Source organism: Diospyros lotus, chromosome 9 (genome assembly GCF_014633365.1).
Source record: "Diospyros lotus cultivar Yz01 chromosome 9, ASM1463336v1, whole genome shotgun sequence".
Classification (NCBI taxonomy): Eukaryota; Viridiplantae; Streptophyta; class Magnoliopsida; order Ericales; family Ebenaceae; genus Diospyros; species Diospyros lotus.
Window position 1 is genome coordinate 6,733,476 of NC_068346.1, and position 24,431 is coordinate 6,757,906.

The 24,431-nt window shown below is 39.6% G+C and overlaps 2 protein-coding genes across 3 annotated transcripts in view; one reads left to right on the plus strand and one right to left on the minus strand.

The window, feature by feature from the left end:
• The window catches only part of LOC127810076 (THO complex subunit 2), a 100,161-nt gene extending 78,359 nt beyond the window's left edge, over positions 1-21,802 (plus strand). Inside the window, exons 27-33 of one of the 2 annotated variants that reach the window (XM_052349317.1) lie at positions 6,354-6,509; positions 6,612-6,692; positions 6,865-6,949; positions 7,031-7,317; positions 18,389-19,576; positions 20,461-20,762; positions 21,155-21,802. In XM_052349317.1, the coding sequence (XP_052205277.1) occupies positions 6,354-6,509; positions 6,612-6,692; positions 6,865-6,949; positions 7,031-7,317; positions 18,389-19,576; positions 20,461-20,762; positions 21,155-21,224 (2,169 nt within the window). In that variant the 3' untranslated portion in view covers positions 21,225-21,802. Of the gene's footprint in view, positions 1-6,353; positions 6,510-6,611; positions 6,693-6,864; positions 7,318-18,388; positions 19,577-20,460; positions 20,763-21,154 lie in introns of both variants that reach the window. The other variant, XM_052349316.1, reaches the window with a different exon arrangement.
• A 385-nt stretch (positions 21,803-22,187) lies between these two features.
• LOC127810077 (putative clathrin assembly protein At2g25430) lies at positions 22,188-24,013 on the minus strand. Its single transcript, XM_052349318.1, has 2 exons — positions 23,393-24,013; positions 22,188-23,248 (listed from the first exon to the last, which is right to left on the minus strand). The coding sequence occupies exons 1-2, from the start codon at positions 23,936-23,938 to the stop codon at positions 22,340-22,342; spliced, it is 1,455 nt and encodes a 484-aa protein (XP_052205278.1). The 5' UTR covers positions 23,939-24,013; the 3' UTR covers positions 22,188-22,339.
• Between the last annotated feature and the right edge of the window lie 418 nt (positions 24,014-24,431).

Consider the following 24,431-nt stretch of genomic DNA (forward strand, 5'->3'; position numbering starts at 1 on the left):
TTTGTTATGCAGATACAGATTGGGCATGATCTCCTTTTGATCGTCGGTCAACCTCTACGTATTGCGTTCTTGTGGGAGGAAATCTAATTTCTTAAAAAAGTAGAAAACGTAGTGTAGTAGCTAGATCTAGTGCAAAGACAGAGTATCGGGCTATGGCTAATACAACTTGTGAGCTCATCTGTCTTAAACAACTCTTGCAAGTACTCAAGTTTTGGGAAGTGTCCCTTGTGAAACTTGTTTGTGATAATCAAGCTGTCTTACACATTGCTTCCAATCTAGTGTTCCATGATCGGACTAAACATATTGAAATCGGCTGTCACTTTATTAGAGAAAAGCTGGTTGAAGGTGTTATTGTTACAGAGTTTGTTAACTCCAATGATCAATTTGCGGATGTCTTCACCAAGTCTCTAATGGATCCTTGAGTGGAATATATTTGTAACAAATTTGGTGCACATGATATCTATGCTCCAGCTTGAGGGGGAGTGTTTGAATTATTAATATAATTGTATATATTGTAATTATTGTATGTGTGTGTTATTTGTAATTAGATTAAGCCCATAGGTGTTTTAAGGCCTATTATGCCTATTATAAATGACAAGGTAAAAGAGGTTAATTTCTTATGTTTTTCTCTCTTAATTATTTTCTCACACCTTTGTTTTTATGTAAATTGTTCAATTATCCATCCCCCCCACCCCAAAAAATGGAAGGAAAATTTTATTTGTTCACCTTGGGCTAAGGTGCTTGGGAACAAATGTACAATCCCAATGAAGCTTTGGAAAAAATTATTTTATGATATTTTATTTAATAAATTTGATTATTCATTAAATTAAAATGGTTTAATGCTAGTATATTATTAATAATATATACATTTTGAAGTTAGTGAATTTGCAATATTTTTTTCCTGTTACAAAAAAAAAAAAAAATACAAACAAGAAATAAATTAATTTTGGCAAAAAATATGAAATATAGAAATCAAAACTAAAGAGAAGATCAAGGAGAATGACAAAATGTGAATTTTAATGATAAATAAGATTACATTAAATGTGATTATTCCTTACTAATTGACGCAGCGTGTAGCGCGAGTGTGAAGAAAACACACCAAAATAAACACTTGAAAGAGCAAGCTTCAATGGCCGAAATTTGGCTTTCAAGAAGACGCAAAAACAAGACTGTTTTGCTAAGAAAACCCAAATAGGTTGCTGAAATTTGATTGATTAAAACTTGATTACAAACTCTAGATCCTAGGTATATTTATAGTGTTTGGCTAATCCAAATCCATCTAATATTTGAAAAACAAAATTCAACTAGAATTCTAATAGAAATAAATCCTAAATAAAAGTCAACTAAAATCCTAATAAAAATAAAACTCTAATCAAACATGAAGTAGAATGCTAAATCAAGTAGAAACATGAAATAGAATCCTAAATCAAGTAGAAATATAAAGTAGAATCCTAAAGCAAGTAGAATTCTAAAACTTAAGAAGTATTAAAATAACATTATGGCACTACTATTTTGGTGATACTGTTCTGGTTTAGTTGGGTCGGACTTGGTCCGAGTCTTGATTGGTGACCGCATCATTCACCTTCACTTGAGAAAAAATTCGACCTCGAATTTGGATCCTGTTTGGACAAATCCACATCCGATAAGTACGAAGAGAGATTAGCCACTTTGAATGTTTAGAAATATCCATATGATTAGGCAAATCCACAACATAAGCATTGTCATTGGTCTTCTTTGGAATCTTGTAAGGATCATACTTCTTTGGCTTGAACTTGTTCTGCTTTCCTGCTGGAATTTGTTCCTTCTTCAAAAAGATCATAACTTCATCTCCAATCGCAAATACCTTGTGCTTCCTATGCTTGTCAGCTGTCGCCTTATATTTTTTATTTGTGCAACTTTTGCTTGACATCTTCCTAAACCGCTTGAACTTTTCTGCTAAGGGAACATGAGCAAAGACATTCCTCCCCTTCGTAGCCATATCAGCATTGGCATGGGTCCAATCATCGCCATGTTCGTTGCCTTCTGCCTCCATTGCATTATTACTGTTAGATTGAGGATGTTGAACCTTCCATCTTGAGCGCTTCTCTAATCTAGTAGATCTTATTGCCTTCGATTCAACCATGCCAGATCTTGAATAAATTGTAGAAGGATTTGCTACCATGACCTCCATCTCCTTTACAGTAGCAAGTCGATCAGAGGAAACATCACTATCCTTGGGTTGCGAAGCAATGTTTGAGCCATCGGGACTGGAAAATACCTCAGTATGAGTCAATAACATCGGAGTTTCTGTCATGTTAGCAGCATAAATCAGACTTGAGTTTGCAAACGTTGAGGTTGCTGGGACAACATAATCTTCGAAATCAAACTCCACTTTAGAAGCTTTGGTTTGATTCTTTTCCACTATGGGTAATAAAGTATAACGCACACCTTCTTTCTCAAGCTGATATGTGTTCTTCCTACTCGAGTGCTTAGCATCCACATCAAATTGCCAAGTCCTCCCAAATAAAATATGGCAAGCATCCATATCAACAATATCACAATAGGCTTCGTCAGAGTACTTACCAATAGAGAAAGGCACCCTGCAACGTTCATCCACATGTATGCCACCAACTTCTTTGATCCATCCAATCATGTAAGGGCTTGGATGTTTTTCATGAGTTAACTGCATCTTTGCCACCTCGTCTCTTCCTATGATGTTCTCCTGACTTCCACTATCAATAATCAACTCAAAGATTTTTCCTTTCACCGTACACTTCGTGCGAAAAAGCTTATGCCGTTGAGTAGTATGTTCATTCTTTTGAGATAGCATTAACTTCCTCACTACACAGGTATATTGCCCGTGTCCATAATCTTCTTCATCATCCTCCCCATCAGGCTCGCAATATACTTCCTCTTCAGCAACATCTTCCTCTTCCTTTTCTACAATGTTAACTATTTTCCTTTTTGGACAATCACTAGATCGATGCCCAATCTCATTGCACTTGAAACATTTTAAAAGAATAGGCTTTGCACAAGGATTAGGGGATTTTGGAAGATTAGAAGTAGTACCTCGAATGTTTCCCCCCGTTGTAGCCTTATTAGGGTTGACTGTATGGGGTGGATTGGAGGGTTGCGCTCCTTGAACCGACTTGCCTTTATCAAAAGCTGGTTGTTTATTTTCATTCTCACTATACTGACGATAGTTGTCATTACGAGATCTCTCACTCAACATTAACTCAGCCTTTAAAGCTAAGTTCTTTGCTTCTTGCACACTCAGAACCATCTGAACCCCAATTTTATCACGAATAGCAGGCTTCAATCCATTCAAGTAACGAGCCGCTTGTTGATTGTCACTTTCTGACAATTGGTTTCTCTCCGCCAATCATAGAAAGTCAGAGGTATATTCATTCACACTCTTCATTCCCTGTGCACATTTTTGATAAGCTTCAAACATATATTGTTCATAGTCAGGAGGCAAAAACCTACCTCTTAACAGCTGCTTCATTCGTCTCCATGTCTGAACCGACTGTCGGCCTTCCCTCAATCTCGTTTCTCTTAATCGTTCCCACCAAACAGATGCATCGCCCTTCAACCTGTAAGCCACTAACTTTACTTGTCGTTCATCTGGGATCTCCATGTATTCGAAAAAACGGTCAACCTCAGTGATCCAATCCAGGAATCCCTCAATATCAAGATCTCCACTAAAAGTAGGAATATCAACTTTTAGTTTATACTCATCGTTGCCCCAGTGGTTGTGCTGATGCGCATTCCTCCTAACCCCTCTACCACCAGGGTTAGCTATTGCTCGACCAAAATCATCCTCTTCATCGCTATCTTCAATCACTGGTCTTCTAGGATTAACAAGGACATGATTAATGGGTGGTCTTCCCGCTCCGGCTTGATTTACCCCATTATTCAAGTTCCTGTCATCATCAACTCATAGTAAGGTGCCCAATTGGTTGCTATGTTGCTCCAATCGCTGTTGGATAGTACGAGTTACTTCCCCCTGTTCTTCGATTGCTCTCCAAACTGCGGACAATCCATGATTATCGTCACGAGGTTGGTTGCTACCGTTACCTTCAAGATTGGCCATCTGATTGGTTGATTAACCGCTCTGATACCACCTGACGCAGTGTGTAGCGCGAGTGTGAAGAAAACACACCAAAATAAACACTTGAAAGAGCAAACTTCAATGGCCGAAGCTTGGTTTTCAAGAAGACGCAAAAACAAGACTGTTTTGCTAAGAAAACCCAAATAGGTTGCTGAAATTTGATTGATTAAAACTTGATTACAAACTCTAAATCCTAGGTATATTTATAGTGTTTGGCTAATCCAAATCCATCGAAAACAAAATCCAACTAGAATTCTAATAGAAATAAATCCTAAATAAAAGTCAACTAGAATCCTAATAAAAATAAAACTCTAATCAAACATGAAGTAGAATGCTAAATCAAGTAGAAACATGAAATAGAATCCTAAATCAAGTAGAAATATAAAGTAGAATCATAAATCAAGTAGAATTCTGAAACTTAAGAAGTATTAAAATAATATTATGGCACTACTATTTTGGTGATACTGTTCTAGTTTAGTTAGGTCGGCCTTGGGCCGAGTCTTGATTGGTGACCGCATCACTAATGTGCCTTTTAATTAATCGTTGGTACAGATTGTGCCATTGCTATTACCTTCTAGAGGCATCGATGTAAGAAGACCTTCTCTAAAATCCTTGTTCTTCTATTCATTTGACACATACAAAGACACATAATTAGTTATAATGTCCTTGTGCATCTATTGATAACAAGCACATGTAATCGGTTAAAATGAACTTAGGCCACTACCATCTTTCAAAATTAAAGACACAAAATTACACTAAAAAATAACCACCAATAAGAATCCCGTCTATCATACCAACAATCACCAAACAAACTCAATCAACCCAACAGTCATTCTAGAAATCTCTAAAAGAATCAAGGAACACATCACATTTTTGAAATCTGGAACCCTATTTCCTCATGAGAACAGATTCATAGATTCCGAAATTACAAACATAGATCCAGATTTAAACATCAAATTAGAAACAAAATTACAAACATAGATCTAGATTTAAGCATCTTAGAAACAAAATTACTGAAATCAAAATACAAATCATATTAGAAACAAAATTACTGAAATTAGAATACAAATCAAATTAGAAACAAAATTACTGAAATTAGAATACAAAGGGTTGTAGGAGGAAGTGACGGACAACGTAGGTGAATGGCTACGGGGAAGAAGACATGACCGGCGTAAGCGAACGATGAAGGGGAAGAAGAAACGACCAGCGTAGGCGAAGGCAAGGCGTGGCAGATCTGGGTTGCTGGTCGTGACGACGTGCGGTGGCGGCAATGGCTGTGGCAGGTGCTGCGACGGTCAACAAGGAAGAGAGGGGGTCGACGATAGTTGGAAGAGAGAAAGAGATGGCAGCCGACGACTACTTCCGGCGATGATGGCCGTGGTAGGCGTGATCAACGACTGAGATGGAGTTAGATCTAGAAGAGGGAAAGAGATGGCAGTCGACAACTGTTGGTGGCGGTGATGGCCGTGGCAGGCACGGTCGATGGCCAAGAAGATTTGGGTTGCTAGTCGGAAGAGAGAGTGGAGCTTGGAAGAGAGAAGGAAGTGGGAGTGCTCGAGTTTCAGGAAATGAGAAGGAAAAGAGTTGGGAGTTTGGAAGAGAAGGAACCGTCTACACTGCGTGAGAAGGAAAAGGGAGGTGTTTTTCGTGTTTTCAACTTTTCACTTTGTTTTGGCTGAAAACGGCCAAAACGGTTTTTTGCTGTTTTGGATTTCCTTTACAAAATCTTCTCTTGTTTTTTAAAATGCTTTTTTTAAAAATAGCAAAGCAACACGTTTTCATTATTTTGAAAAACTAAAAATGAGTTAAAAAAGGGTAAAGTCATATGCCCTAATTTTCCTGAAAAAGAAGAAAAGGGCTAAAAGGAATCCAGTGGTTCTTTTATTTCATGGCTTCATTAGTAGGAGTTATTTCTATCATATGGGGGGAAAAACAAATGGGATCCATGACCTGATAAAAACTTAATTTTATCAGGAAAAACATCTCCTCCTCCCCTCATCCCCCAATGTTTATTTTGAAAAAGAAAAAGGAATTACCGAAGCATCTGTTATTAAAGGCTCATTGTAGGAGTAATTTCTGCAATGTGTGGATAAGTTGCAATACAACAGTAAATATATGTTTGTATATGGACATTGTTGAACTACAGTGTTTGCCCCCCTCAAATTACTGCTGCTTGTGCTATGAATATATCTTAAATATGTTTTGATCTTAGCATTCTCATTTTTGATTCAAGATTTTTATACCTCCTCTTTTTCCCCATAAGGTACACTGGAAATGGAGTCAGCGGATCACAAGGTTGCTGATTCAGTGTTTGGAATCCAATGAATACATGGAAATTCGAAATGCTCTTATAATGTTGACAAAAATTTCTGGTGTTTTCCCTGTTACACGAAAGAGTGGGATCAATCTTGAAAAACGGGTAAAAATATTTGGAGGACTAGTGGCACTCTTCTAAGGTTGTAATCTTCTGGAGCTGTATCTTCACTTTTTTGTTCCCCTTTCTCTCTTTCCCTCTGTACAGGTTACTAAAATTAAAAGTGATGAGAGGGAAGATCTCAAGGTCTTGGCCACAGGTGTTGCAGCAGCATTGGCTGCTAGGAAGGTACAATATATAATGAACTCAAAAATTTTCCTGTGACTGAGGCAATTGCTATGCATTAATTCTGAATGTCTCGACTCGTATGTAGAAAGATATTGTTGTATTCAAACATGTTCTAAGCATGTCCTTTTTCCTCTTTTTTAATTTCTTATTTGTTTTTCTTTATAATTTTCAGCCTTCATGGGTTTCAGAGGAAGAGTTTGGCATGGGCTATCTTGAACTGAAGCTTGCCCCTTCACTTCCTTCAAAACCTTTAGCTGGTAATTTAGTTTCTGTGCAAAATGGTTCTGGCATTATTGTTTCTCAAGGTGAGCCCACTGGGGGAAGAGTTGTTGCCGCAGGAACTCAGCATTCTGATACGGGGACTGCTATCAAAGACCAGATATCAAGAACAAAACCTGTTGATGGAAGGCTGGAAAGAACAGAAAGTGCTGCACTGAAATCTGATCAAGGACATGCAAAACCAAAAGGTTTATCCTTAATTAATGGGTCAGATGCCCAGCCCTCCGCTGCACAAGCTGGAACATCAAAATCAATAGAAAATTATAAACAGATGGATGATACTATAAACCAAACACTGGATGACAGTGTCACTAAAGTAGGTACAAAGGCATCTGCTGAATCTGAGGTAACGTCTGATTTTTGTTTTATCTATTGAGCTATATAGTGTTGAGCTTACGAGCATGGAGTGGCTTGCATTCTGGTTGGCAATTTAATGTTGGAACTTCATTTGCCTATTTTATTTTCTGAATTGATATACAAAATAAGCAATATATGATTTCAAAAATGTGTTGGGAGCATTTTGAATTAATTTTCCTTAAAATTATATGAGAGTTGAACATGAATGTTGGGAATGTGATTCACTAAGCAGGACTAGTTTTCTAATAACTATACTTATTTGCCAAGCATGAAAGGAGGCCTCAAACAATAGGTTTGTGAGATGAATGTTTAGCATACATATTATGTAGGGAATATAATGGGTGGGTGTTTAACATGCGCCAATTACTGCTTGATTGGGTTTTGCGTATTTTATATGTTCTAATGCTACTGGGCCTAATGTGGATGATGTAAATGTGGCTTCAAAAGTTTTGCTTAAATGCTCTTTGTGAGAAAATAATTATGAGAAAAAAACTTAAGAGATGAGTTTCTCATAACTTGTTATTTATAATAGGTATAATGGGTCTTAAACATCTATGGGCTTACAAATAAAACACACATATAATAATTACAATTATACTAATAATTTTAACACTCCCCCTCAAGCTGGAGCATAAATATCATATGCACCAAGCTTGTTACAAATATATTTCAGAGGACCCTTTAGAAACTTGGTGAAGACATCTGCAAGTTGATCATTAGAGTTAACAAACTCTGTAACAATAATACCTTCAACCAGCTTTTCTCTAATAAAGTAACAATCGATTTCAATATGCTTAGTCTGCTCATGGAACACTGGATTAGAAGCAATGTGGAACGCAACTTGATTATCACAAACAAGCTTCTTAGGGGACACTTCACAAAATTTGAGTTCTTGTAGAAGTTGTTTAAGCCAAATGAGCTCACAAGTTACATTAGCCATAACACGATACTCTGCCTTTGCACTAGATCTAGCTACTACATTCTGTTTCTTACTTTTCCAAGAAACCAAATTTTCTCCCACAAAAACACAATACATAGAGGTTGACTGACGATCGGAAGGAGATCCTGCCCTATCTACATCTGCATAACAACAAGTATCTGTGTGTCCCTTATCCTCGTAGAGTAACCCCTTACCTGACTCTCTTTTGATATATCTTAGAATCCGAATAACAGCATCCTAGTGAGAATTACATGGAGAACTGAAGAACTGACTAATTACACTCACAACAAAAGCAATGTCGGAACGAGTGACTGTGAGATAGTTCAACTTGCCTACTAGTCTCCTTTACCTTCCAGGATTTGAATAAAGCTCCCCCTGTCCTGACAAGAGTTGGACATTCAGATCCATTGGGGTGTCAATTGGTTTGCAGTTCACCATACCAGTTTCTAAGATGTCAAGGGCATACTTTCTCTAAGAAATTGAGATACCATCTCCTGACTGAGCAACTTCAGTACTCAAGAAATACCGCAGTCGGCCTAGATCTTTGATCTGAAAGTGTTGATGTAGATGTTTCTTCAGCTTTTGTATTCCAATCTAATCACTCCCTGTGATAACAATGTCATCTACATAGACAAAGTAGATGCATAAGGAAAAAGAATGGCAATAGAAAATCGAATGACCAGGTTCACTTCGAGTGAGACCAAAGGCTTAAACCACAATACTAAACCTGTCAAACCACCCCCGTGGAGATTGTTTCAGACCATAGAGACTTCTTGAGTTTGCACACTACATTGGACACCTCTGAGCAACAAAACTAGGTGGTTGCTCCATATATACCTCTTCCTGCAAATTACCATGAAGAAAGGCATTTTTAATTTCGAGCTGATAGAGTGGCCAATGACGCTTATGTGAGGAGAGTTGACGAAATGGAACAATTAGTCAAAAAAAGAGGTAGAAACAGATCCATGAAGACTTTGGGAGAGATATTAAAGTTTGATATGAAGTGTATGGGCCTAAATGAAGATATGACAAAAGACAGAAATACATGAAAGTCTAGAATTCATGTAGCCGACCCCACATAGTGGGATAAATGTTGGATATGTTGTTGTAGAGTGGCCAATGACGTGTGGTAGCCAGAGAGAGAAAGAGACGAACATAGGCCATTTTCGCAACAGGAGATAAGGTATCATTGTAATCCAACTCATAGATCTGTGTAAAGCTTTTGGCAACCAAGCATGATTTAAGACGTTCCACTTGGTCATTAGGACATACTTTGGGAGTGAATACCAATCGGCAACCAACGAGAGTCTTTCCTGGTGGTAAAGACACCTAATGCTAAGTACTATCTGAATATATGGCATCAATCTCATCTAACATAGCTTGGCGCCAACTAAGATGGGATAGAGCTTCACCTATGGTTTTAGAAATAGAAACAGACGAAATACTTTAAACAAAGGCACTATAAGAAGGAGACAAATGGTCATAGCATAAAAAGTTATAAATAGGAATGGGATTACGAGTAGACAGTGTACCTTTACGAAGAGCAATAGGGAGATTGTCAGGCTCATAATCCGGAGCAGGAGGGACCACAAATGGAGAGAGCGAGTCAGGAAAGTCCTGGGCTAGAGGAATGCTGGAGTCGGTAGCAGGATGACGATGACGGTGATATGTAAGAAGTGGAGGAGATGTGGAAGGTGGACCAAAAAATGGTAGGGGTGACGCCACAGAGGAGACAGGCGGACCTGATAAGGACAACGAAAGAACAGAAAAAGGAACAGGCAAAACCTGGTGAAGACTTTGTGAATCAAACTGATCAATCGAAAAGAAAGACTGTTGTTCAAAGAATGTGACATCAGCAGACATAAGATAATGCTTCAGCTCAGGAGAGTAACACTTATAGCCTTTCTGCAATTTGGAATAGCCGAGAAAGATACACTTGAGAGATTTTGCAGCAAGCTTATCCTATCCAAGTGAAAAAGAATGCACAAAACAGATACAACCAAAAACACGAAAAGGAACATAATAAAGCGGTTGTGTAGGGAATCAAAAGGGAAGGAGGAATTTAGTCCTGTAACGCTGAAGATGGCATGCGATTGATTAGATAATATGTAGTTAGAACAACATCGCCCCAAAATTTGGTGGGAAGATTGGCATGTAAAAGGAGCGTCCGTGCAGTCTCAATTAGATGACGTTTTTTACGCTCAGCAACACTATTTTATTGAGGTGTGTAAGGATAAGAGGATTGATGCAAGATGCCATTAGCAGTCATAAAGGTACTAAATTCAGAAGAAAAATACTCAGGTGTTAAAATCGAGAACTATAATCTCTCAAGAATCACTCAAGGACCTTACCGAAACTCAAACAATATTCAAGACTGAAATGAAAACAATACAAACAGAATTAAATGTAAAGAAAACCAACTCAGATTGCAGCACACATGATATACCCTGGTTCATGCCATTTACATGGCACTACATCCAGCAATCCAAGAAGCAACCAATCCACTAGAAATGTATGAGAAACCAGTACAAGAATACCTCTCTTTCACCTCATCTTGCCTCTCGAATACAATACTCTAATGAAGACGACAAGAACTATAATCGCACAACTCTTTCTCTCGCCTCTCACTGTATCCGAACACAAGGAATGAAAGATATAACAGTTTCGATGATGAGAGTGACCTCTACCCACTTCTATTTATAGAATAGAAAAGCGGAACCTCTAAAGGAAGAATAACTAACTCATAAAAGTCAAATCTACCCTTACAAAATACAATTAGTTACATTTATGTCATATTAACTAACTGCTGCCAAATCATCAATTATTTCTTCCTAATTTCTCCCATAATTCCAGCAACCAATTACATTAGGCAAAACAGTAACATCAGGGGTATTATCTCTACGTAAGACACGTATAGAAATTTCAAACTGTGTTTTTATTTCAGTAGTAAATGTTTGAAAGATAGAAAACAACTCGGACAGACTCTTCACAAGAAATAACCATGTGCAACGAGAAAAGTCATCAATGAAAGTAACGAAATATAAAAGACCAAGAGTAGAATTGACGCGACTAGGCCCTCCTGCTCGTCATAAGGGGCACATGGAAACTCACTCGTGGGGCATGATATTCCATAATTTCTCAAGTGCTTGCTGCACTTCCTGCCAAAGAAATCGTCTTGGTATTGGATCCTCTCTCTCGTGTCCTTCTAGGTGGTTCAAAGAATTTCAAAAAGAGCGCACCAAGAACGAACAAAAGAAACCAGACCTAGAAAACAATCGAATCGAGTCCTTGTGAATGGGCAAAGCCAGGTGTTCTTTAAGGACGATTGTTTCCATTATTAACAAGGAGTGCCAAACTATCGTGGTGTCTTCGTCTGTCTCCTCTTTTTACATTAGAGTGCACAAGGGAAAAGGTAGCATCAGCCTTACTATGGACTCAAGGAGAAAAAGAATTGCGAGCGTGTTTACCATGTTGACACGACTCACAATTAAATATGGACAATGATGACAAACGAGGAACTAATTTCTTCAGTTTGCAGAGGTTGGGATGATCGAGACGATATTGGAGAAGATCTGGAGAAGCGGCATTGGTGCAAGCTACCAGTGAACTAGGCACAGCAAGATGATAGTGACCCTATAACTCACGTCTGACTCCAATTGTCCGCCCTATACCCTGGTCCTGGACACAAACAGAGGTAGGAGTAAAGATAAAAGAACAGTTAAGGGTTTTGGTGAGTTGGCTAACTAAAATCAAATTAAAAGAACTATTAGGAACATATAAAACATAATTTAATGAGAAAGACGAGGTAGGTGCGATTTGGCCAATCCCTTTAACTGTAATTTTGGTACCAGCAGCCAGGGTAACAATAAGCAAGGTATCAGAATAGGTAAGTGAGGAGAAAAAAAGTACATTACCACACATATGGTCAGTGGTGCCAAAATTTATAATCCAATGACTAACAAATGAGCCTTGAGCAGCAAAGGCAACGTGATTACCAGGATGAGAATGTTGGGTGGCTTGGAACTTCAGGAAGGTATCATATTCAGTTGCAGACATAGGTACCAATTGCGAACCTGGTGGAGATTAAGCAGGACTAGGATCGCTCTAAAATACATGAGCTGCACTGGTAGATGATGCAAGTGGAGCAACTGACCGACCATGTTTCTTCTAGCATTTGTTCTCAAAATGACTTAGTTTCTTACAAAAGTTACACTGTGGACATGGGCAACCATTATTGCGTCCTCTAGTTCCTCCTACGGTGGAAGCTTGAGACACAAGAGTTGAAGATTTGGCTAGAAGAACATGAGAAAAGGACATACCATTCGCAACTATCATATTCAACAACCGTTTAAAAGAGTCCTTCATGGTAGGACTAGCGAAGCTTGTCAAGATTTGATGCATGATAGCATCAAACTCTGGTTTCAAGTCGGGGAGAGCAATAACTATAAAAAACTTCTCTCGTTGAGCAATCTGTTCGGTGCGAGTTGTAGTAAGATGAAGAAGAACATCAAATTCTTGCATGAGAGCCCGAACCTGCCCCAGATAGGATTTCCATAGATGACTCCTGCTTGAGATTCTTAATATTAGAGACCACAATGTGCAAACGTTGGATATCATTTGTATAATACTTTTCAGCTTCCTTCCATACATCAACACAAATTTCAAAAGGGGTGAAAGAGTTGCATGATGGACACATCGATAGACTACCATAGGAGGCTACATAATTGGGCATCAATTTGTTCCTATGAAGCTTAGGAATAAAACCCTAGCTTTTAATATGTATATACAATTAAAATTAAACACAGAGACTATACACCTATATATATATATATATACAAAATACTAAACGGGTCATGGGCCACGGGCTCTAACATAAGATTAATCCTAGGTGTACTATATATAAATATAACCATATAACTCAACACTCTCCCTCAAGCTGGAGCATATATATCATATGCACCAAGTTTGCTACAAATATATTCAATTCGAAGACCCCTGAGAGACTTAGTGAAGACATCTACTAACTGTGCATTGGAATTGACAAAATGTGTGGTAATACACCCAGATAAAATCTTCCCTCGAATGAAGTGACAATCTATCTTGATATTTTTGGTCCTCTCATGAAAGATTGGACTGGAAGCAATATGTAATGCAGTTTGATTGTCACAAATTAATCTCATCTATGATATCTCCCCAAACTTGAGCTCCTAAAACAATTGTTTTAACCGGATAAATTCACACATTGCCAAGGCCATAGCACGATATTCTACTTTTGCACTCAACCTAGCAACAACCTCCTGCTTCTTACTTTTCCAAGATACCAAGTTTCCTCCAAACCTGCCCAATCAGCGTCAGAATATCCGACTACTTGAGTATGACCTCTGTCCTCGTACAATAGTCCTCTACCTAGAGCTCTCTTAATATACCTGAGAATTCGGACTACCGCATCCTAGTGGCTATCGCAAGGAGACTGTAAAAATTGATTGACAACATTGACGAAGAAAGAAATGTCTGGGCGAGTAATAGTGAGATAATTAAGTTTTTTAACTAACCTGCGGTATCTCCTAGGATCAACAAGAGGCTCTCCCTGTCCTGGTAAGAGCTTTACATTAGGGTTTATAAGAGAATCTATAGGTTTACAAACAAACATCCCAATTTCTTCCAGAATGTCTAACACATACTTTCGTTGAGAGATAACAACACTAAAACTGGATTGAGCAATTTCTATGCCAAGAAAGTATTTAAGTAACCCCAAATCCTTAATCTGAAAATGATGAAAAAGATGTTTTTTCAACTGAACAATACCATTGTGATCATCACCTGTAATAACAATATCATACACATAGACAACCAAGTATATACACCTCCCCTGTGATGTGCGTTTATAAAAAATCGAATGATCATTCACTGCGAGTCATACCAAAGTTTTGAGTGACAACACTGAAGCGACCAAACCTGGCTTAAGGAGATTGTTTCAACCCATATAGTAAGCGATGGAGTTTACAAGTTGACAAGACTCACAATAGAAACTAGACAAACTAGAACTCCAAACATTGAAATGAACTAAAGCAAACGGGGACATAGCTCGATTATTGACACGCTTTGGAAAAGAAGTGCGAGACTGTTTTCCAAGTTGACAAGACTCACAATGAAAAGACGACAAACTAGACAAACTAGGGACCAGCTTCTGAAACCTAGCCAAACTAAGATGTCCTAAACGATTGTCGAGAAGAGCAAGAGACTCAAGTCACCGAGCAAGCAACAGGAGATGCAGGAAGGTTGAGATGATAGAGATCCTGCGACTCACATTCGACGCCAATCATTTGTCCCATACCGCAATCCTGGATAGTAACAGAATGGTCATCAAATGTGATAGAACAATTTAAAGCACACGTAAGTTTACTAACAGAGACATGATTAAAGGGACAATGAGGAAGATAAATGACAGAATCTGAAGGCAGAGAAGATAAGGGTTTGGCAGTGCCAACAACTTTAGCAACTGCTTTGGACCCATTGGCTAATGTTACAGAAGGTAAAGAAATAGAATTAGTAAAATGAGAGAACAAATGGAGATTACCAGATATATGATTAAAAGCATCTGAGTCCGGGACCCATGGTCCTAAAGATGATGATTGAGCGAGACAGGCAGTGGAATTACCAAAGTGGGCGATAAAAGGAACTGTGGATGAGGATTGCTAGGACGTTTTATACTTGAGATATTCATCATAGTCAGCCCTAGTGAGAAGGACAGATTGCGGTGGATGACCATCAAAAGACTCAAATCGAGAACCATCAGCATGAGCTACATTAACACGAGGAGGGCGACCATGCAACTTATAACATTGTTCCTTAGTATGCCCCCACTTGTGACAGTAGTTACACTTGGGGCGTTTTCCCCAATTACCACGATCTCCTCCCTGTTCGCCGCTATTCTGAACTTGTGTTAAGCCATAACTGAATGATCACTTGAGAAAGAGGGAGGCACTATAGGAACAGAGGAAACCCGAAGAAGACGAGAATACATTTCATTCATAATAGATACAGTAGGACTAGCAAGAATCTGATCACGAACAAGAGCAAGCTCAGGACCAATGGCAGCAAGAGTACACACCATGAAGAACTTATCTCGCTAAGTTAGATCCTCTGCAGCGGTCTTACCAGCAGGTAACAAATAGTTAAATTCAACTTTAAAAGAGGCCATACGACCAAGAAAATCAGGAAGAGTCAAACCCTGCTGTCGTAAACTGAGCAGATTAGACACCACCGAATACAGGCATTGAATATCATTAGTGTATAGCGCCTTGGCCTGAGCCCACAATTCACAGCACGTGGTATAGTTAGTATAAATTGGATGAAGAGAATGATCAATTGACTGCCACAGGAGACTACACAACAGAGCATCAACTCTCTACCACTCAGTTTTATCTGTGGTCACATTCTCGGCCTTAGTAGTTAGATGATCCTGTAAACCTTGACCCATACACCATAGTTCAACCGCATTGAAGTAGGAGATATAATTGGAACTGCCCATCAACTTCTTAGTAGCAATGGCTGGAGAGGGAGACAGAATACTAGAGAAGTAGCTAGATTTACTCGTTCCAACCATGTTGGACAAAAGGGAGCCCTACAAGATCAACAGATTTGAAGCAAAAGGGGTTAAATAAGTCAAAAACAAAGGTTGGATGATCCAACACAGAGAATGAAGCGTGGAGGCGCGCTGGAGCGACGACGGACGGTGGATGCCAGTGACTGCTGGTGATGAAACCACCGGGAGTGGGATGGACTGAAGGAGGCGAGTCCAATGGTGAAGACGGCGCTGCGATCGGAGCATTAGAGAGAGAGATTAGAGCAAAAACGTCTATGTGAACAGTGCGAGAAAGGTGGCACGTGGCGGCGACAACGGTGATGGGCCTTCGGGGGTCGACAGATCGAAGGTCGGTGAATGCAACGATGGCAACGACGATGGGCCTCCGGGGGTCGACAGATCGGAGCCCAACGAACGCAACGACGACGACTGTGCGTGATCGATAGCCGGACGGTGGAGTACCACTGCAAACCAGTAGCGCGAGCGGCAAGAACGTAGTGGGCGGCGATAGCGGTGGCACGATAGGTTGCGGCAGTGGTCGTCGATGATGTGGGCGGCGATGACAATGGCTAGGATTTGTATGGTGACGGCTAGGGTTTATATTTTGGCTCTGATACCATGTGAAGCTTAAGAAGAAAACCCTAGCTTTTAATATGTATATACAATTAAAATTAAACACATACACCTATATATATATATACAAAATACTAAACGGGCCATAGGCTCTAACATAAGATTAACCCTAAGTGTACTATATAAATATAACCATATAACTTAACATTCCCATCTAGCTCGATTAGTTTTTGGCAAACTTTCAGCCTTTTTGGTAACATGATCCGCTTGGCCTTGCCCTTTGAACCACATTTTGACAAAGGTTGCCCATGAGAGATAATTGGCAGACCTTGTCAACTTGATAGTGGCAATATTGGTCATTCCAAGATTGAAGATAGTAAAGGATTGAGAGGCAGCAGAGGCAACGGCAGAAACCGGAGCGGGAGTAGCACTGGCAGAAATCGCATCACTGAGATCAGACATAGTGAGGACTTTAGCACCAAAAGTAGCTTTAGGGGTCGTTGGGGGTCAGATCTGGAGAAGTCGGAGAAAAACGATCGGCGTCACGCGCCGGTGCATGAAGGTGGAGGCAACGCGCTGGTGGTCTGAGGGCGGCGATTCTTCAGCAATCGGCTGATCTAGTGGCAGTGAATCCTAGGGTGGTGGCTATGTTATCAAGTGGTGGTTAAATAGTGGGGTTCTGGTATGGGTAGTGACGGTGATAGCTAGGGTTTGACGGTCGCTAGAAAAAGATACACAGTGATGGCTAGGGTTTTCCTCACCGGTGGCTCTAATACCATGTGAAAAAATAATTATGAGAGAAAAACTTAAGAGATTAGTCTCTCTTAGCTTGTTATTTATAATAAGCATAGCAGGCCTTAAACATCTATGGACTTAACCTAATTACAAATAAAACACACACATATAATAATTACAATTGTACTAATAATTCTAACACTCTTCATGATACCTCTCTTTATCTCTATATGATAATCTGTGGAAGTTAATGTTCTCTTCTGACATTGCTATAGTATTTTATTTTCATATTTGCAATATTCAAAGTTTGTGGTCTTAATTCTCGGGGAATGACTGATTTGTAAGACCAGTAAACTCGTGCATTAAAGTCATTATTAGGACAAAAATAAATTAATAGAACATTGAGTATGTGAATGAATGATTCTTTTGTATTTTATTCAAGAAATAAATAAATAGAAAAAAAGAGTTCTCAGTTAGATGATTCTTTTGTATTTTATATGTGGATGGTTTCTCATTGTTTAATAAATTGATCAAACTCATAATTCCCTATTAACAGTTACCTGTATCTACTTCTAGTGCACTGACTTGCTTCACTGGATTTCCTAATTTTGAGCCCACAAAGCATCCACTTTCCTTCCTGATTCATGACTCTTTGTAAATTATGTCTCTTGCAGAAAGACAGATTTACACTCATAACTGCATCAGTTGTGCAATAACTATAACCATTTATATGCACTGTGACATTGTGACATCAATTCCAGAGGAATCCAGACAATTATCGAGTTTAAAGTCTATATGAATCCTTTGACAGCCTAATGGGTTGTGTAGATTTACTTGTTTGGTTTTAGTAATTATTTCAGCTAGGCTTGAAATATTATTTTGAATTTTTGCAATTTAAATTTATTGATAGTGTTTGTCTATTGGACACCATTGTCATCTTTTGTTCGTGCTTGTCCTTGTCAGTTTTTAGTTTTTCCTTTGGAAACGTTGCTTAATGGAGAACTTCTGGTTGAAGCAGGTTTCTGTTAGTTGTATAACACTGATGTTTGGCAAAGCCAATCTGCATAGTAACTTCACTTGCTGACAATGCACTTCCTTTTTGCCTTATTTCAGATTTCACCATTAACAATTGCCAATTGCCTTGAATTGGACATTGCTTTCTTGTAATGTTTCATTTCTAGCCAAATTTGCTCTATTTTTGTTTCATCTCTCTCTGTCATTTGACAGGCAAGAGCACCTGTAAAGCGGTCATTGCCATCTGGATCTCTTTCAAAGCAAATTGGGAAAGATGATAGTAAATCTGTAAAAGCTGTTGGCAGAACACTTGGCTTATCTTCTACTAGCGACAGGGACCCCACCCATCTCCTTGAGGGGAGGCAAGGTGGGACAGCTAATGTCTTGTCCTCAGGTTCTCACAATGGAAATATGAATCCAAATTTAGTTAAAGGCTCCACCCCTGCCACAAAATTATTTGATATCCATGGAAGTGAACCAAAGGCAGGAAGTGGAGCTGCAAAGTCATCTGATTTGAGGGTTTCTGCTTCAAAAGATGATAACACTGAAGTTCCTGACATTCAAAAACCTCTCTCCTCAAGACCTGTTCATTCTCCAAGGCATGATAACTCTGCTGCCGCATCAAAATCTAGTGACAAACAACAAAAGAGAGCCAGCCCTGCTGAAGAACCAGATCGACTAAATAAGCGTCGGAAAGGAGAAATTGATTCAAGAGACTTAGAGGGTGAAGTTCGAGCCTCTGAGAAAGAGAGGTCACTTGATCCCCGTCTTGTGGACAAACATTTTCCAGTGGATCTGGAGAAATCTGGATCTGAGGATCAAATTACAAATAGGGCCATGGACAAGCCCCTGGACAGGTCCAGAGATAAGGGAAGTGAACGGCATGACAGGGACCATAGGGAAAGGTTAGAGGTTCCTGATAAGTCACGCGGAGATGATGTTATATTGGAAAAATCTAGAGATAGATCAATGGAAAGATATGGAAGAGAACGATCTGTGGAAAGAGGGCAAGACAGAGTTTCTGATAGGGGCTTTGACAGGCTTGCAGAAAAAGCTAAGGACGACAGAATCAGAGATGATAGAACTAAAATGCGTTATAGTGAGGCATCTACAGAGAAATCTCATCTTGAAGATCGTTTTCATGGGCAAAACTTGCCGCCCCCTCCACCATTACCACCTCATATGGTCCCACAATCAGTTAATGCAGCCAGAAGAGATGAGGATGCTGACAGAAGGTTCGGAAGTACTAGACATAGTCAAAGACTGTCTCCAAGGCATGAAGAGAGAGAACGGAGACGATCAGAGGAGAGTACTTTTCTTTCACAAGATGATGCAAAACGTAGAAGAGAAGAAGATTTTCGTGATAGAAAGCGGGAAGATCGAGAGGGGCTGTCTACAAAGGTATCTGTAGGCACTTAGTGTGTTTTGAATATTTTTGTTTTCTAAATTATTAGGCGCTAAAATGTTTTTATATGAATTACACAAGATTGAATTGTTAAAGGAAGCTGAAAAGACTACCGAAACTAGGGCTGGAAATGAGTTGAGTCAATTCAAGCTTAACCATAGCTCGGGTCGACCCGATTAAATTGATTCTGCTTGGGGCTTGGCTTGAGTTTGTTATGAACCAAATTTTTTGGTTCAATATTAACCCAAATGAAGCCCATGAATTGTTCAACTCAATTCAGCTTAAATACAAAAAAAAAAAAAAACAAATCTTACTTCAGCAGAAAATTAATCACTTGGAAAAGAAAATGCATGGATCAAGCAATAATTTTTTGAATTAATAAATTTAACGTAATCAATTATATATTATGTTTAAATTAAATTTACTATAGGATATTCATTGGGGAAAAGTTAAATTTCTAATCACAAATTAAGTATTTTGAAAAACAAATTCATGTATTTTAGATATAATAAATATAATTGTACTATTAATTTATATTATAACATATATCATGTATTATATAATATTTACATGACTATATGTAATTCAATCTGAGTTGGCTCATGAACCAATGAGTCAAAACACACCACGAATCAAGCTCAGCTCATTTATTGAATGAGCTATATTTTTTAGCTCGTATTCAGCTCATTTGGTTCATGAACCCAGCTTATTGAGCTAGTTAATGAGTTGATTGACTGTCTTTTGCCAGTTTGGCTCATTTCCAGCCCTACGTTTAATGGACAACCATAATAACTTTGGCCTTGGTTGGGGCTCTTGCCTATCTTATTGTGTTAGAAATGTATTTCAAATATGTTGCTTATGCTTCCTGACTTGCATTTAGGTGGATGAGAGGGAGAGAGAAAGGGAGAGAGAGAAGACAACGCTTCTGAAGGAGGATTTGGATGCAACTGCAGCATCTAAAAGACGAAAACTCAAAAGGGAGCATCTACCTGAGGCTGGTGAATATTCACCAGCTGGACCACCACCTCCATTAAATGTTTCAACTCCACAACCATATGATGGAAGAGATAGGGGGGACAGAAAGGGGTCCACGGTCCAGCGTCCTAGTTACTTAGAGGAACCAGGTTTGAGGATTCATGGTAAAGAAGCTACTGCCAAGATGACTCGCCGTGAAACTGAACAGTATCCTTGAATTTATATATTCATGCGTATGTGCCATTTATGGATCTAAATCCATCCTCTGAATGTTTCTCTCTTGCAAATGTTGCATGTGCCTTGATCACTTGCTCTCTTCTACGATCATTTAGTTCTTCATTTATCAATCTTTCATTCAATATCAATGGAGAGGTAGCTGGTGATTCTTTTAGTCAAAGAGGCAGCATGTTTGAGTCATCGGTCTTACACCTTTTTTTGAGAGCATGAAAACATCCCCTATTTGGTGCGATTGATGAACCCAACGAAGAAAGCTATTTGGTAGTGGGATTCATTTCGTGCATGCAGTGTCCATTTCGTGAGACTGACTTCATTTTATTTTAAGTACTTATTAGAAGTTCTTCCTTAACTACTACGTTCAGGATGTATGAAAGAGAGTGGGAAGATGAGAAGAGGCAGAGAACCGAACCAAAGAGGCGACACAGAAAGTGAGTGAATGAGGAGAGCAAAGATTTCTGACTGCTGTTAGCTGGATTGCAAATGCAGTAGGGTTTTCACCGGGTTGCTTGTTCGATCGTATTGCTGTTATGTTTCATGAACAAACCAACATTGGAAGTCGATCTGTCTTCTTTTTAATATCTCCTTGCGTTGGATACATTGAGAGAGCAGTTAACTGGCAAGTTATTGATTTCTCTGGGCTGAAATTTAGTTTTTATACATCAAGAAGAGCATTGTATTGATATCTTGATAGTTCATGAAACTGATGAAATTTGATCAGAAATATCATGAAAGGTTTGAGGTTGCTTCTCTGCCAACCAAAGAGTCACATCAAACTGTACACCTCTACAACCAAATATGACTTGACTGGAGAGCGTTCAAGTCATGGAAATAGCATTTTGTTGAACCTCAAACGATCCTTCAATTTGGGAATGCTGGCATGAAAAGGAGTCTCCCCCTTCATATGCTGTACCCAGCTGATTTGTGAATTAGGTTTTAACGTTTGCCTCTTCAGTTATCAACTCTCTAAATTAGAAGTGGCATTTAATTTTATTTAAGCTCCCATTTGTTTATTTTTTCTTTCCTTCCTTCATTCTTTGTTTCATTTTGTGATTATGGAAGAGAGTTAGATGGATTAATCTAGCTTTTGCACAGCTGGGGGTCTAAATTAGATGGATTAATCAAGTTTTTGCAGCTGGCGGTCTACAATTCATGCGGCTCACTTAAGGGTTGTAAGATTTAACTGTTGTTGGTAATCTAGATTAAGGCTTGATCTAGTTACTGCATTTGTGGATACAAATGGAGGCTTTATACATACAGCCATATTTATGGAATAGTTTGCCTAGGATGTCTTCTTTCATTATCCTTTTATGAATAATATACTACTTGAAGTCAGTTCGTAACTGGCATAGAGATAGAACACGATCAATGAGCTTAGAGAAACTACCCTGGTGGCAAAGTAAAAATTAAGTTAAAATTGAATTCGCATTAAAACTCTGAACAGCAGCTGACATAATCCATAACCCATCAAAGAGAGTCAATCTAAGTATATGCATATATGGATTGAGTATTATTCCACCAAAAATTTGAATGTGTGACCATCAAATGGTTCAAATCCCCCATGGGTACAAGGGATTGGCTGCAAATGATGGGTAGTAATTAGGAATTTCGGGCTGCTGGCTGAAAGGATTTACAGGAGGATTGTACACTTGCAACTGCCACCCATTTGCCTGCTCACATTGCCCACCTCCCAAATTGTATCTGTATTCATGTCCGTAGCCCCCGAATAAGAAGTGTCTAGAACCTTCCCATTCGAGGCTAGTAGAAGCTTCCAGAAGCTCCTCCCAGCCAACATTGTTGTCACCTTCTACAAACTGAATCAGTGGCTCGATTTCTTCATCCCCTTCCAGTTTCTTGCTCAAATAGTCATCCTCAAACTTCGGACAGTAAAGGCCGCCGGCGACAATCTCGGATCCTGGACCCTGCCTTTCACTTTCATCTTCTGTCAAACTAGAAGACTCCACGGCGCACGTTAGTGGGGAAACAGGCGAGGAAGATGTATCAGTCAGCTGCCACATTCCATTGAGCAATCTCTCAAGAGCCGTGACTTGGATGTGTGGGATCCGATCAATGAAAGGGTATTCATAGCACCCGCAAAGCCCCAATGATTTGCACCAGTCGTAGAACTCGCAGAGCTGGTTCGCCTGAACGGCCGCCTTTTTGTAGATACCGAACGCCTCCACGCAGCTCCGGTAGGGCATTTGCATGAGATTCTCTAGCACCAGCACGACGTCTCGTCTGAAACTTGTGTAGCACGCGAAGCTGTCCCGGATTATGTGTTTCATGGCCGATTGAACCAGAAAGCTCCGAGCGACGGCGCCCGTTGGCCTGCAGTCCATCACTCGGTCGATCATCGACTGCAGCTCCGGCAAGATCTCCGTCAGCCTTGCAACTTCTTGCATTTTTTCTGCTAAGCTGGCAATCCCTTCTTCTTGTTTTTCTTCTTCGTTGACATGCAACTGAGACGATGTAATTGAGAGATTGAATATCCAAATGAATCCAAAAACAAGTTTAGGGGCTAAAAATCGAATAAAATTCACGATCAAATTGGTAAAGATATTCTCAAAATATTCTAACAATTGTCGTCGATGGAGAAAACAAACCAGGGCTTCGTCAAGGAGATGAGCGTATGATCGGATGAAGACGGTGTAATCCTCTGAGGACGAAGAAGAGGAGTCGCGGAAGTGACATGGGTAGAGAGACAACAGCCCGTTGGAGCGAGTCCAGAGAAGCTCCGCCCGGAAGGGGCTATTTTCCGGCAGCGACCGGAGGAGGCGGTGGAGGAGAACCAGGCACTTGAGCGCCACCCGCCAGCACTGCGTCTTGCCGAAGCGCCGCGTGAAGCTGATGGAAAACGGCCGGAACGAGGCGGGCGAGATGGAGAAGATCTTCAGGAGCTGGTGAACGTATCTCTCCGGCAGCGGCAAGTCCACCGGAGCAGTGGCCTTAACGACGATCAGGTCAAGGTCACAGAATCCTCCCATGGTGGCCATCTTGGCGTAGCTGACGTAGCCGTGTTCCCTCATGGCCGTGAAGGCTTGCTTGAACTTCCTCTGCATGGTTGCAAAGAAAGTGAGGGAAAATGAGAGGGTGTTTTTCTGGGAGTCGGATGTAGGGGGGGTTTGGTTTTGTTTGGGGTGGAGAAGCATAAATGATAACGATCGAGAGATGATGAGTTGGGAGGGGCATGGCTTGTTCTTGTTGGGAATCTTTGGAAGCGCCGATCGAAGGCCGCAACAGATAGAATTAAGTCGCCATCTGGCAATCATGGCAACTGGGATGACAACTTTTACTAAGGAAAATTATTTTCATTTTCAATCTTGAGGTGCTTAGTACACTATGATCCATCCATTTGGCTTTTAATTTGATTCAGTGTCTTGATTGATTGATTGATTGATCAGTAATATTGTCTTCTTCTTGTTCCTTGTTTGCATATTTAAAGAAAATATATATGTATGAATAAAATATAATTTAATTTAATAATCAATAAAAAAAGACATAAGTTGCGCGGAAATGCCTTTGGGATGCGTTTCGACATTTTCGAATCGTTTTTCATTTCAAAAACTGCGAAGACGACCCGAAATGATTTTCGTACCGTTTCTATAAATTGTGAAACGTTTGAGGGCCATTTTTCAATTTGCT

Excerpts from the sequence above, each read along its gene's own strand:
- LOC127810077 (XM_052349318.1), bottom strand. The coding sequence starts at position 23,938 with ATGCTTCTCCACCCCAAACAAAACCAAACCCCCCCTACATCCGACTCC. Across the intron at positions 23,249-23,392 it reads ATCTCCTTGACGAAGCCCTG|TTGCATGTCAACGAAGAAGA; the intron begins GTTTGTTTTCTC and ends ACATCGTCTCAG.